Genomic DNA, 14,809 nt, shown 5'->3' on the forward strand with positions numbered 1-14,809 from the left:
CCAAAAAAAAAAAAAAAAAAAACGCACCAAAAACCAAAACAGATAAATGTCCCAGTTTCTCAGGTGGAGCAAGAACTAAAAGAAGACATGCAATGTCTTCCCTCAGCTCCACCCTGATGCCCAACTACTTAGAATGTTGACCTCTCTTTCAACCACAAGATGAAGCCTCTCCCGCAGGCTTCACTAGATGTGGGAGTGCTGCTGGACTCTGGCCGTGAACGTGCCCTGGTCATGGCTGTAGTGCCAGGCCTGGCTGCAACTCGGGTCGGGCTCTCTCTTTCTCATCTCTCAAAGCCTCTTTATACTTCCTCCTGCGATGAAATTCAGGACCTCCAAGGGCTGACAGCAGGAACTGGACTTGATGGGATCCCAGTGTTCTGGGTGGGCTCTTCCTCCATTCTTTTTAGGGACCTCACATTTATATCTGACAACTCCCTCTACTGACCTGAGATTTCCCTCCTTAGACCAAAGCTCTGAATTTCCTGACAACTGTGACAAAAATGTAAGGAGATGCTCAGCCTGACAGCTCTGCCTGGAGCCTTCAAGGTCTGAGGGCAGTCAGGGTTGGTCTCTTTGTAAGAACCAATATTCTGGGATGTTGCTTTCCCCAGTCTCACTCCGTGGGTGTCCCCATATAGGCTCTGTCACTTTGATTAAAGGCTTCTTCAGAAATGCCACAATGCTGAAAACTCTTGAGCCATTTCCCTACTCCACACCTTGCACAAAATGGACCCCTGTCCTAGGAGTGATGAGAGATGGGAAATCCACAGCACAAATCAGGGGACCCAGGTGGTTGGCTGTAAGAGAAATAAAACCTGTTGATCTGTTCCTTCTCTTCCCCAGCCACACTTAAGGTCTCATGTAACTTCTGTTCGAATAGATTTACTTTTTATAAGGAAGTGGCTGAGTCAAATTTTTTTTGAGTCCCTCATCTTTTAAGGTTATCTGTGGTCACATATGTAGATGATCTTATCATCAACAAACATTTTCTCTTTTTTTCCCCTTTATTCATACCTCACATTTACTTTGGTATTATTATTGCTCTGGCTATGTATTCCAATCTGGGAGTTTGGCCACGAAGTGTTTCTAGTTGTTGCTTGGATATATTTTGCAGTAACGAGAAAAAAAGGGAATTAAGGGACACAAGGTCGGCCTCAAGCTTGGAGGAGAGGAAGAGTGTAGACTTTAGACGAGCTCAAATCAAGCATCTAGTTTCATCCCTGTCACTTACCAGCCATGTGAACCTTGGCACGTTATTTGGCACTCCCATTCTAGGTCAGCCTCAGGCTCTTCATCTGGACAGTGAATTTGGTAAGCCCTGTCTGCTAGGACTCGTGGAATGTGTAGGATGTAAAGCACCTGTTACAGTCCCTGGCCTGTATCATGTCCCTCCCTTCTGAAGACTGGTGGCTGCCCTTTCAAACCAAAGATTTTACCTCCCTTAGACCTGATATAAAGAAGTGAGGGTGAGCCTCACCTCACAGCCCTGCCCTGAGCTTTCTAGAGCTGATATCAAAGGGCGAGGCATGACTGTCTTTGGTCTCGTCTACTCAAGGATGGACGGACCCCTCAGTCCTCACTCAGGCTCCCCGATTTGACTCCTGGCAGGGCCTGGGGTTCCCCTCCTTCTTGACCTGAGGCCTAGCTTTTGATAGTAAGGCCCACACCTCCCTGCGATCCAACAGGGGAAATAAGTGTGGCTTTATCTGCCCACATCTGCCCACAGTCTCAGAAGAACGAAAGCTATGGCAGGCAGCTTGAGGCCTTGTGATGAATGGTCCCACTCAAGGTCCCAACTCACCGTCTTAAATTTGACTCCTGGGCAGGACTAAGATTCTTCCCTCTGTTGACATGGGACTGCCACTCTCAGACCAAACCCCTAACTTCCTTGTTACTCCTGAGTAGGAACTGATGGGCCCCTCTGCCTGACATCTCTGCCCGGGGCCTTCTAGGGCTGATGGTAGGGAAGATTCTGTGTGGTCACCGCTGATATGGGGTGTGTGGTCCCACGTTCCTCGCTGTCCTCACCCTGACTCCTGGTACAACCGGGAAATAGCCCTGATCTTGACTTGAGGCTTATCCACTCATACTAAGGGCCCCAATTCCCTGATACCCCCTAGGCAGCAGTGATGTTTACCTCATCTGGCCACAAGAGCCCATATTCTCCTAAAGATAACAGGAAGGGAAGGAATCTGTGCTGCCCCCACTAACTGCTATGAGGTGGGTGGTTCTTTCTGCCTTCAGGGTCCTTACCTTGGCCCCTGGCTCAATCTGGAAGTTCTCTCTCTGCTAACCTGTGGCTGCCCTGTTTGATGAGGTTCCTCTCTTCCATGAAATGCTCTGGGAGGAAGTCAGTATGACTTATCAGTCACCGTGCCAAGGTGACATGGTCTGAGGTCTGAGGACAGGGATAGGGCTCTGTGTGGCCCCGCCTTCTGGGAGGGATCCTCTCATTGTCACTCAGTGTCATCATGTTGACTCCTGTTAGGAACCAGGTGTCCTTCTTCTGCTGATTGGGGCCTCCCCCATTAGTCCAAGGACTTGAAGTCCCTGAGGCCACCCCCCTCAGGCAATGAGGAGTAACTTGAGCCTGAAAGCTCTGCCTGTGGCTCTCCAGGGCCAGCTACAGAGGCAGGACTTTCTAAGGACACCTCTGTTAAGGTGTAGTTGGTTGTCCCATTCTTCACAGAGGATTTTTACCTTGACACCGCCATGGCCTAGGATTCCCTTCTCTGCCGAAGAGCCAGCCTATAAACCAAGACCCTCATCTCCTTGAGACTCTCCAAGCAGAAGTCAGGGGGTACTTGAGCCTGCCAGCTCTTGCCTGTGCCACCCAGGGCTAACAGTAGAGGAGGGGTTAGGTGCACCCCTGTCAGTTGTGGGTTGAGTGGTCCCCAGGTACGCATGCAGGGTCTGCACTTGGACCCTGCACCCTTCCTGGGACTCCATTCTCAGCTGATCTGAGGCTATAGCCTTCCAACAAAGTCCTCAGTTTCCTGGGACCTGAGTTAAATGTCAGTGTTAGTCATGAGCAGCCAGGCTGCTCTGGACCCCACATGGCTTACACCTGGGATGGGACTTTATGGAGTCCTACTGTTCTGGCTAGGTCCTTCCATCATCCTCATTCAGATGTGTCACCATCATTTCTAGGAGAGAGTGGCACGCCTTTCCCTCCTGACCTGAGAACTCTGCCTTTAGACCAAGGCTTTTCTGCCCCTGAGAAGCCTGAAGAATCAATGAGGGCATGCTCAGCCTGACGGCTCTGAGATCCTCTGTGTTTTAGACAGATGGGACTGGTGAGACTGGTGTCCCCGTGACCACCCCCTTATATTTTGGGCTGTTGGTCTCCCCAGTGTTCCTACATAGGGATCTCCTCTTGGTCCCTGTCTCTTGGATTAAAGGCTTCCTGGGAAATTCCACATCTCTGCAACCTCTTGAGCAGTGTCCGCTCTGCAAACCTTGCAGAGAATGGGTCCCTGTCCAAGAAGTCTCGTGAGATGGGGAAGCTGTAGCACAAGACAGGAGTCTCAGGATAGGAGGTGGGCTGTCAGGGAAAACAATACATTGATCTATTCCTTCTCTTCATCAGCCAGATGTAGATTGTCACGTAACTTCAGTTCTTTTTTGTGTGTGTGAGGAGACCAGCCCTGTGCTAACATCTGCCAATACTCTTCTTCTTCTTTTTTTTTTTTTGCTGAGGAAGACTGGCCCTTGGCTAACATCCATGCCCATCTTCATCCACTTTATATGGGACGCAGCCACAGTACGGCTTGCCAAGCAGTGCGTCGGTGCACGCCCGGGATCCGAACCGCCAACCCCGGGCCGCTGCAGCGGAGCGCACGCACTTAACCGCTTGTGCCACCGGGCCGCCCCTCATGTAACTTCTGTTCTGACAGGTTTACTTTCTACAGGAAAGAGATTGTCCAGGAGGATTTTGAGAGCCCCTCATCTTTTGAGGTTATCTAACGTTGCATATGTAGATGATCATACTGTCACCAAGGACTGTCTCTTTCCTTTATTTATCTATACCCGTCAATCATTTTGGTATCCTTAGTGCTCTGGCTATGTATTCCACTCCAGCAGGTTTGGACAAGGCCCTTCTTTTTATCACCTAGGACAGATTTTGAAATAGTGAGAGGAAAATTGAAATAAGAGATGCAGGCTGTGTCTCAGGGATGGAGGAGTAAAACAGTGTGGGCTCTACAGTAATTTAGACCAGAAGTCTAGTCCCAGCCTTGTCATTTACTAGTCCTATGAATTTTAGCACACTACCAAACTCTAACGCTCCCAGTCTCAGGCTCTCCGCTGTGAAGCGAGTTTGATGAGCCCTGTCTTGTAGGACTGGTGGCGTATACGTAATGTATGGAAAGCATCTGTCTCATGCCGAGACACTAGGAAGTGGCACTTAATGGCTCTGATTAGCTTGACCTCAGACGTTACCAGGGATTTATTTTTTTTTAATTTACTGGATGTCAGAGACTATGCAGCGTTCCAGCAAACAAAACAAAACAAAACGCTCCCAATCAACCAAAATTCTGCTTAGCAATGAAAACTAAGTAATGTGTTTTCTTTGCCCTCTCTTCACCCTTTTCACTTATTCTTTACGAGTTGGAGAGCATCTCACCCTCTTCCATAAGGATAGCTTCTCCTAGAATCTATAATCGCATGGGCGGGGGCTAGGTCTTCTTTGACTCAACATCCCGAGTACAAGCATGAAGACTTCCAAAGAGCAGATGCTCAATTAATGTTTGCATAAAATAAGAGCCATGAACAAAGAGGTCTGATTTACTATGATTTATATTCTCGAACATTCTTGAAAACACATAAGCAAATCCAGGTATATATCTTTTAAATTTACAAAAACAAAGACTAAATGGAGTCAGGCAAACCAAGAATTGACCACCTTTTACTTTCTGTCTTTCCCTCTCTCTATCTTCTGATACCAACTATTTTAGTGTGGAGTTCTTCCACATTTCCAAGGATATTCCTGTCTAAAAGCCATGCTATCTTGTTCTGGATCACAAAAGTGATTTAAGGATTTCCAATTTGTATTTCAAAAAACAGAACTTTTACTCCTAAACCTGACAGACAGCAATAAATGTGTGATCCGTGTCATTCATCAACTTACGGCCTGAATGGAAATAAACTTTCTGTTGAACACCACTTGAACAACGATAAAAAAAAAAAAAAGTCGAGACGTCATTAATGCATATCAGGAACACTGGTCAACCACAAAGTGAAGAATCTGCCTGAGACCTCACTTGGGGTGAGAGTATCGGCTGGATGTGGCCCTGGAACGTGCACTGGCCTTGGCAGTAGTGGCAGCCCTGGCTTTAGGCCTGGCTCGGGCTCTCTCTGCCCCATCTCTCAAAGCCTCTTCATAATAGGATGGAAAGGCACTGGGAACCGTACCATAGACTTTGGCCACAAACTCTAGGACTTTCATCTTGCTGGTTTCAGCATGGGCTCTGGGGCCCCACCGGAATTCATAGCGTGGAGGAGCACTGTTGGGCACTTGACGATACTCCAGGTACTTTTCCTGCACCAAATCTTGGGTGATGACCTTCCTGGGCTCCCCGAAGATAAAGTGCCTCCTTCCAGCATAGACGCCCAACATATTCAGGAATTGCCAGATCCCCTTCTCAGAGGCGTGGTTACCATTCAAGAAGATCACACCCAGGAGAGGCATCAGAAGCCCACTCTTAGGAAATCCCCAGTCGTCGCTCAGACTTCCATCTTCGCGGAGGTCTAGCTTGCCGACGAGGGTATAGCAGACGCCTCTGGGCCTGACTTCCTTCAAGTAAAGGCCAAAGACCAGCTCTATGCGTTCAGAGACTCTCCTGAGGATCTCAGGGAAGTGCTCCCTGTACCTCTTGTGGACAAGCTTCAGCATGTCTGCCCTCTTAATGGGCTCCTTCATTTGATACTTGTCCAGCAGGAATTCCATCAACAGCCCCACCTTCCTGCTTAGAAGATCATCGTGAGGGCTCTGAGTGGAGGTTGAGGCCTGGGAGGAATTTTCACTTTCCTCAACTTGGCTCTTGGCACCCACATGAGATCTTGGGCGTGAAACACCTGCAGCACGAGACCTAGTGGCTGGGGCTCCCTGAGGCTTCTGGGGACAGCCAGCAGCAGGGGAGCTCGGGGGAGTACCCCCAGACACAGGGGAGGTGGGCGACTCTCTGACCTCTGCTGCAGTGGCCTGAGCACCGCTAGGACCCTGGGTCTCACCCCGGACCTGACGACGTTTCTCACGTGCACGGAGCTTACTCTTCTGACCTCGAGGCATGACTGTGCTCAGGGACAGCAGGCAGAAGTGTAGGCAGGACAGCAGATGATGCGGGAACCTGGAGGAGGAAGATGACAAGCTGTGAGACCTTCAGGAGGGAGATTCCACCTTGGCTTTGAAGGAGCCACCTCTGCAGGTTTCCTTGAGATCACCGCTCTCAGATGCCACAGGGCTCTGGCTCTTGGTGAGCCTGTACCGAGAACCCAGCGGAGGAAGTTAGAGTGAGCAGGCTTCAGGCAACAGCCTGCCAGCCTTGTCTGTGGCTGCCTGGGTTGACAACAGGGGCTGGTAACCTGAGCCCTCTCCATCTGGGAGCAAGGGTCCCCTGAGTTCACATACAGGACTATCACGTCAACTCTTGGTAGGGCCTGGCATCTCTTTCGTCTGCTGCTCTAAAGTTGACACCTCAAAGCTCCCTGGGACCCACGAGAAGGAACTGAGGAGCTGCCTCAGCCAACCAGCCCTGCTGGGGTGGACAGTGCTGACACTTCTGGGGGCCCTCTCTGTCCTCGACTCATTTGTCCTCAGTCCTCATTCAGAGTCCTCATCTTGTCTACACAGAGTCTGGGACCCTCCTCTGCTGACTGGTGATGCACCTTCATACGAAGGAACTCCATTGGACCTGAAACAAAGAAATGCAGAGTCTCAGCCTGACAACCCTGCGCTGGGCCTTCAAGGACTGAGTGTAGGGACTGGGCAAGAATCTTTGTTGCTCCTTTCATTTGGCAGAGGGGGGGTGGTATCTTCAGTCATCAGTCACAGTCCCCACTTTGACTTCTGGGAGGATCTGGGCACGCCCCTCTCTCTTGACCTGAGGACTTCTCCTCACAGCAAGGCCCACAACTCACTGAGACCCAATAGTAGAAGTGAGGATGGATCTATCTGGCCGCACTGCCCGTGGACTCCAGAGGCTGAAAGCTGTAGCAGGCAGGTTGAGGCCCTATGATGTGTGGTCCTCACCCAAGGTCCCCAGTTTTTACACAGAGGAGGGCCTAAGATTCCTCCCCCTGCTGACCCATCAGACTAAGACTCTCTCTCCCCTGTACCCTCTGAGTGGGAACTGATGGGCACTGCGGCCTGAAACCAGTGCCTGGGGACTCCTAGGACTGACCATGGAGACGAACCCTGCGGGGTCCCTGCTGGTATGGGGTGGAGTTCCCCATGGTCCTCAGAATCCTCTCTCTGAGTCCCGGCAAAACATGGAAATCCTCCCTCTGCTGACCCGAGCTCCCTCGCATCACATTAAGATTCTTACCTTCCCGAAAACCCCAAGATGAAAGAAGGGTGATGCCACTTCCGGTCATCCCTGTCCATGGGCTCCCCAGATTGGTGGCAGGGTCTGGACTCTCGGGGACCCCACTGTTCTGGCGTCATTGGCCTCTTGAGTTCTCTCTCAGACAGGATCTAGGCTCCTCCCTCAGCCCACCTGAGTCTTCCAGCTTCAGATCAAGGCCCACATCTCCCTGAGTCCCCTGGGCTGGAAGTGAGGGGTAACACATCCGGCCACCTCTACTTGGGGTTCCCCAGGGTGGAGGGCGCTGGGACTTTGTAGGCCCCCACTGCTTTGGGTGGGTGCTCATCTCAGTCATCCCTCAGTGTCCTCACCTCGACTTCTGGCAGGACCTGGAAATCCTGTCTCTTGACTTGAGGCTTGTCCTCCCATACTAGGGCCCCCAACTACCCGAGACGCACTAGGAAGAAGTGAGATTTTCCTCATCTAGCCACAACTGTGTGTGGACTTCCAAGGCTTACAATCAACAAGGGATTATTGTTGCCCTCACTGTTGTGGGGTAGGTGGTCCCCTCAGTTCTAAGGGTCCTCTCCTTGGCTCCTGGCAATACCTGGAAATCCTCTGTCTGCTGACTGAGGCTATCCCCATCAACGAGGGTCCTCACCTCCCTGTGATGCTCTGGGAAGAAGTAAGACTCATCATGTCACCATGCCTGAGTCTCCCAGGTCTGCTAGTAGGGCCAGGGCTCTATTGGGTTCACTTTTTTTTTCCCTCAATCCTCATTCAGGAGTTTGACCTTGACTCCGGATAGGATTTGGGATTCCTCCGACGACTGACCAGAGTCTATAAGCTTCAGACCAAAGCCCTCCCCTCCCTCATCAGCTAGAAGAGAAGGCAGGCTGCTCCACATCTGGCTACCTTGTCTGGGCACAAGGAACTCCCAGATCTGAGAGCAGAGGTACTGTTCTGTGCAGCTCCCTATTTTTTTATTTTCGGGGAGGAAGATTGCCCCTGAGCTAACATCTGTGCCAATCATCCTCTATCTCGTATGGGGCTCACAGCATGGCTTGGTGAGTGGTGTAGGTCTGCGCCTGGGATCCAGGCGGTGAACCCGGGGCCGCCGGGGTGGAGCGGGCCAACTTAACCGGTAGCCACCAGGCTGGCCCTGCAGCTCCCTATCTTGAGGGGAGGTCTGCTGACTAGCTCTGACAGTCCTACCTTTACTCCGTTTAGGGCCCAAACTCCTTCCTCTGCCTAATGGGGCTTCCCCCTTCAGATAAAGGCCTTTCTCTAGCTGAGACCCCCACCCCAGGCCAAAATGAGGGATTATCTTAGCCTGCGTTCCTCCAGGGCATTCCAGGACTGACGGCAGGAGCGGGGCTCTGTGACGTCACCTCTGTTGGAAGGAGGGACCCTCATTAGCTCTGAGGATCCCATCTCATCACCTGCGAGGGCCGGACTCCTCCGTTTGCCTACAGAGGCTGCCCTCTGTTTTTTTTTCTTTCTGGAGGGGAAGACTCGGCGTTCGCCAACCTCTGTCGCCAATCTTCGCCCTTCTGTCTCCCCAGCAGAGCCCCAGTCCCTAGCCGTGTCCAGTTGCGAGCCCTTCAGTTCCATGCGAGCAGCCGCCACAGCACAGCTGCTGAGGGACGAGCGGTGTGGCATCGCGCCTGAGCCGCAGCGCAGCGCCGACCTGGACCCACCAGGCCATCAGGGCTCGCTCCAGCGGCTGCCCTCTTGAGACAAAGGCCTCCCCTTCCCGAGGCCCTCCACGTGGCAACATGGAGGGGACTCCTCGCCCTTATGGCTCCGGCCAGGGCGTCACACTGCCGATCGCGGGACGGTACTTTGTGGGGCCACCTTTGCTACGGGACGGACGGGGAGGGTCCCTCCAGTCCACATTCAGGTCCTCACCTCAGTTCCGGGAGTCCACCCTCAGGCCAGCACACCGCAGCGCCCGCCGGTGAGGTCCTCCCTGCGAAAAGGAAGGGAAAGCAAGTCAGTCGAAGGAAGTCGGGGTGAGCCGTATCCGGCCGCGGCTGCCCAGGGGGGTCTCCGAGGGCCGACGGCTGGGGACAGGGCTCTCTGGAACCCCGTCGTTTAGCTGTCGGTGGTCCCGAGGCCCTCACTCAGGGTGCCCAGCTCGGAACCTATCAGAGCCCGGGACTCCTCCCTCTACTGGCCCGAGTCCCGACCCCAAACAAAGCCCTCGGCTTCCTCAGTCCCTAGTGGGAAGTCAGGGCGCACTGCTTCTGACTGCCTCTGCCATCTGCCTGGCGCCTCCCAGGCCTGAGCAGAGGGGCGGGACTCTGCGAGCCTGGCTCTTTGGGGAGAGGTCCTCTCATCAGCACTGAGGGTCCTCACCTTGACTCTGGTTTCGGCCGAGACTCCTCCCTCTGCAGCACTGGGGCGCTATCCTATTGGACAAGCCCCTTTTCTCCCTGAGACCACACAGGTGGCACGAGGGGACTCCTCAGGGGCAGCTCTTCTGGGTCTCCCAGGGCTCAGAACACTATGGGACTCTGGCCCGTCTGCTTTCGGACGTCCCCTCATAGCACTCAGGGTGTTCACATGGATTCTCGTCAGGCCCCAGGTCCCTCCCTCTGCAAAACTGAGGCTGCCCCCATTAGCCAGAGGCCCTCACCTCCCTGAGACTTTCCAGGCTGAAATCAGCCTGACATCTGCGCCCAGGGCTTCCTGGGGTTGACAGCAAAGGAGACTTCGTGGGGCCTCCTTTTATGCTATGGGTGCTACCCTTGGTCCATATTTGGGTGCTCACCTTGACAGATGGTAATCCACCAATCCTGTCAGTCCACCTTCTGCTTTCCTGAAGCTGCTTGTCTTACATCATGGTCCTGCTTTCCTGAGAATTCTAAGTTGGAAATCAGGGTGATCCTCATTCGATCACGGTCCTTGAGGGCCTCTGAGAACAGACAGCAGAGATGCAACTCTACAGGACCTCACTTTTTCGGCTGGATCTTTCCATCCTTCCTGATTCTTGGCCCTCACCACGCCTATCAGAGCCTGGGACGACTCCTTCTACTGAACTGAGGTCACCCTCCTTAGGTCTTGGGATGACGCCTATACTGGTGGGTGGTTGTCTCCTCAGTCCTTGTTCATGGGGGTCCTCATCTCAGCTCTTGTCTCCTCGTGAAAGGCTTCCTGGGAAAGGACACATCCCTGCGAACACTTGACCAGTTTCCCTATTGCAAATCTTGCAGGAAATGGATCCGTGCATGTGCCAAGTGTGATGTTAGGTTAGGAAACTGCAGCACAAATCAGGGAGCCCAGGACAGGTGTTGTGTTGTCAGAGGAAAAAAAGCTGATATATTCCTTCTCTACACGAGCCAGACTTAGGGTAGTTCTAAAAGATTTACTTGCTACCTAGAAGGATAGAGCCAGATGATTTTGTGAGCCCCTGATCTTTTGAGGGTATCTGATTTTACATATGTAGATGACCATATTGTCACAGAGCATTATCTCTTTCTCTCCTTTATTCATATCTCCGATTTACTTTGGGCATTGTTATTGCTCTGGTTATGTATTCCAATCTAGTGTTCTGGTCGCACAGTCCTTCTTTTTATCACTCAAGATACATTTTGCAGTAGTAGAAGAAAGTGAATTAACTGATGCCTGGTTAGCCTCAGGCTGGGAGGATTGGAACAGTGTGAGCTCTAGACAACTCAGACCAGGGGTGTAGTCCCAGTCCTGTCATTTGTTAGCTGTTTGAACTCAGGTATATTACTAAACTCTATGAGCCTCAGGCTGTGCATCTCTGAAGTGGGTTTGATAAGCCCTGTCTTGTAGGGGTGGTGCAATGTGGTGAATGCATGTAAAGCACGTGGCACAGTGCCTAGAATGCGTTGAGACTTTACACGATGCCTGTTATTACTATGATTATGACTATTTCGACCCCAGAGGATAACGCCAACCCCGATGGAATTTTTTTTTTTAATCCAGGAGCTGTCAGACAGAATGTGGCACATGGAACACCAAATCAATCCAAAATGCTGCTTACAAAGAAGCTCTAAGTAAATTTTCCCCCATTAAATCAGTTTATGAATGTGGGGTGTTTCTTCCGGGTTCATGCAACGCAAATCTTCTAGAATTTGGTTCAAAGACTAACTTTTCCCTCCTGGCTGCCTTTTCATTCAAACCACCTCTATCTTCATTAATTTCATCATCTCTGATAATCTACACCTCCCGTAGAGTTTGCAAAATTACAAGCAAAAAACCTGAATTTGAATGCCCTTTATTTGAATGGGCTCTGACTCCCCGACCCACAGCAAAGAGTGCCAGCCCAGTGGCTTCTGAGTTTCCAACGTGAAAAGAGTGTCACCCTTGTTTCTCGGAAACTTCCTGGAGATAATGTGCATAAAACACTTGGTTTGTGCTCTGTGTTCCCCTGCACTGGGACAGGAGCACAAGATATGTTCCATCCCTGCCCCAGGTGGAGATTCTCCTTGGTTTTCTCACAATCCCATAGTAAGTGTTAAGAACAGTTTACCATTCCAGGCTTAAGTCTTTCAACTCTGAGACCCACCGTGCGAGGGTCTGGCTCCTGTTCACTGTTTTCACAGCCTCATCTGGCCCACCATAGAGCCTTACTTACAATTACCTCCCAGCGCTGGACTTTCTGACCTTGAAGCATGACTGTGGTCAGAGATAGCAGGCAAAAGTGTAGGCAGGACAGCAGATGATGTGTTACCCTAGAGGAGGGAAGATGACAAGTTGTCAGCACCTTCAGTAGGGTGATTCCATCTTGACTTTATTGAAGGCTACCTCTGCAATTTTCTTTGAGGGCACTGCTCTAGGAACCCTCTATGCTCCTGTTCTCCTGGTCAACCTTTCCCCTAAGAATCTCGGAGAGGAACCATAGAACCCTTAGAGCGCGTCTTACTCTGCATTCTACCAGTCTTGCCTTGGGTTTACTCAAGTGGAAGCAAGTGTGTTCTGGCATGTGGAGTCCCCTCAGTTCATCTGCAGTATTATCATGTCAACTTTAGGAAGAGCCTGGGCACCCTCACCCCTGGTTCTCTGGAGTTGACACCTTAAGGCTCTCTGGGTCCTACGAGAAGTAAATGAATGGGTGCCTCAGTACACCTCTCTGCCAGAGGACAGCCAGTGCTGAGAGCTTAATGGGGTCCTTTCTGCCTTGAGTTCATTGGGATCCTCTATCCTCATTCAAGGTCCTCCCCTTGCTTCTTTCTGAAGCTTGGCACCACTCCCCTTTCACTGACTGGTGGCTGCACCTTAAGACTAAGGATCTCATCTCCCTTAGACCTGGTATAAAAAAGTGAGGGGGATCCTTAACCTGATGGCCCCTTCCTGAGATTTCTTGGGGTGAAATCAAAGGGTGGGATGGACTTTTTGATGTCCCTCCTGTTCAGGGTTGGATGGTCTCTTGAGTCCTCACGCAGGTTCCTCAATTTGGATCCTGGAAGAAAAGCTCCAACTTTTCTTGAACTGATGCCTATGTCCTCAGACTAAAAGCCAACCTCCCTGAGTCCCAATAGGAGGAAGTGAAGATGACCTTATCTGACTAAACATGGTCTCCCAACATTGAAAGCTGTTGCAGGCAGATTGATGTCCTGTGATAGGACTGACCCGAGTCCACCAGCCCCCAAACAAAGCCCTCACCTTCCTTAGTCCCTAGAGAAAGTCTCTAGTCATGCCTCATACAGCTACTCCTTTCTGGGCTTCACAAGCCTGACAGCAGGGACAGGGCTCTGGGAGGCCCTTTTTTTAGGGAATGGTCCCCTCATCAGCACTCATGGTCTTCGTCTTAGCTTCAGTTAAGGCCAAGACTCCTCCATTTGCAGAACTGGGGCTGCCTCCTTCAGACCAAGGGCCTTTCCTCCTTGAGAACACACAGGTGGAGTCAATGATAGCTCTTCTGGGGCCTCACAGGGCTAAGAATAGGATGGGGCTCTATTTGACCCCCCTCTGCTAGTAGAGATCCCCTCATAATACTCAAGGTCCTTACTTTGACTCTTGTTAAGGCTTGGGTTTTCTTTGTCTGCAGAGCGACTGTACCCACTATTTCAAGGTCCTCACCTCCATAAGACACTCTAGGGAGATTGAGGGTGTTCCTCCATCTCACAAATCTGTCCTGAGCATCCCAGGGCCGATAGCATTGTGGAAATTTGTAGTGTTTCTCTGTTCTGGGGTGGGTGGTTCCCTCATTCTTATTTAGAGTCCTCACCTTGACACTTGACCAGTCTTGGGACTCCACTTTCTGCTGACCTGAGGCTGCTCCCATCAAATCAAGGTACTTACCTTCTGGGGACCTCCAAATCCAAGTTAGAAGTCAGGATGAGCCACATCCAGCCAGGACTGTTCCGGACCCCCAAGGGTTCATGGCATGAGCCAGACTTTATGGAACCCCACTGTTCTGGCTGGGTCCTTCCATGGTTCCTCATTCAGGGTCCTCACCTTCATATCTGTTAAAGGCTGGGACTCCTCTTTCTATTGACCTAAGGTTGTCCTTCTTAGGCCAAGGCTCTTAGGTCCCTGAGAGGTCTGAAGAATAAGTGAGGCCATGCTCAGCCTGACAGCTCTGTCTAGGCCCTCTAAGTCTAAGAGAAGGTAGAAGCTTGTCTATGTGTGACCCCCTATATTCTGAGGTGTTGGTCTCCCAAGCCATCTAACACTGGGGTCCTCCTCCTGGCTCCTGCCTCTTGGATTAAAGGCTTCCTGGAAAATGCCACATCCTTGCAAACACCTGAGCCGTTTCCTCTCTGCAAACCTTGGTCCCTGTCCTAGGAGGGATGTGGGATGAGGAAGCTTAAGCGTAAGGCAGGAGTCCCAGGACTGGTGGTGTGCTGTCAGGGGAAAAAATATGCTGATATTTTCCTTCTCTTCACCAGCCAGACTTAGAGTCTCACATAAATTCTGTTCTGATAGATTTATATTCTACAGGGAAGGGGCTGTCCAGAATGATTTTGAGATCCCCTGATCTTTTGAGCTTATCTGATGTTGCATATGTAGATGATCATACTGTCACCAAGTATTAGCTTTCTTTTATTTATTCATGCCTCTCATTTATTTTGGTATTCATATTGCTCTGGGAATGTATTCCAACCCAGTAGTATGAGTATAGTTTCTTTCTTTTTATTGCCTGAGATGCATTTTTAAGAAGAAAGAGGAAAATTGAGTTAAGAAACACAAGGAGGACCTCAGGCTAGGAGAACTGAACAGTGTGGGCTCTAGACTAATCCAGATCTGGGGTCTAGTTTCAACCCTGTCCCCCAACAGTCGTGTGAGTTTGGGCATGTTACTAAACTTCA

At 51.0% G+C, this 14,809-nt stretch overlaps 1 protein-coding gene across 1 annotated transcript; it reads right to left on the bottom strand.

Annotated features, from left to right (window-relative positions):
- Nucleotides 1-4,785: 4,785 nt before the first annotated feature.
- On the bottom strand, nucleotides 4,786-9,591 carry LOC101406058 (melanoma-associated antigen B1-like). Its single transcript, XM_087427006.1, has 2 exons — nucleotides 9,435-9,591; nucleotides 4,786-6,347 (listed from the first exon to the last, which is right to left on the bottom strand). The coding sequence occupies exon 2, from the start codon at nucleotides 6,287-6,289 to the stop codon at nucleotides 5,258-5,260; it is 1,032 nt and encodes a 343-aa protein (XP_087283132.1). The 5' UTR covers nucleotides 6,290-6,347; nucleotides 9,435-9,591; the 3' UTR covers nucleotides 4,786-5,257.
- Between the last annotated feature and the right edge of the window lie 5,218 nt (nucleotides 9,592-14,809).

The sequence above is a fragment of the Ceratotherium simum genome, chromosome X, assembly GCF_057802395.1.
Source record: "Ceratotherium simum simum isolate JZ-2026a chromosome X, ASM5780239v1, whole genome shotgun sequence".
Lineage (NCBI taxonomy): Eukaryota > Metazoa > Chordata > Mammalia > Perissodactyla > Rhinocerotidae > Ceratotherium > Ceratotherium simum.

What these genes read in the sequence shown, in the direction of transcription:
- LOC101406058 (XM_087427006.1), bottom strand. Translation starts at nt 6,289, where the DNA reads ATGCCTCGAGGTCAGAAGAGTAAGCTCCGTGCACGTGAGAAACGTCGT.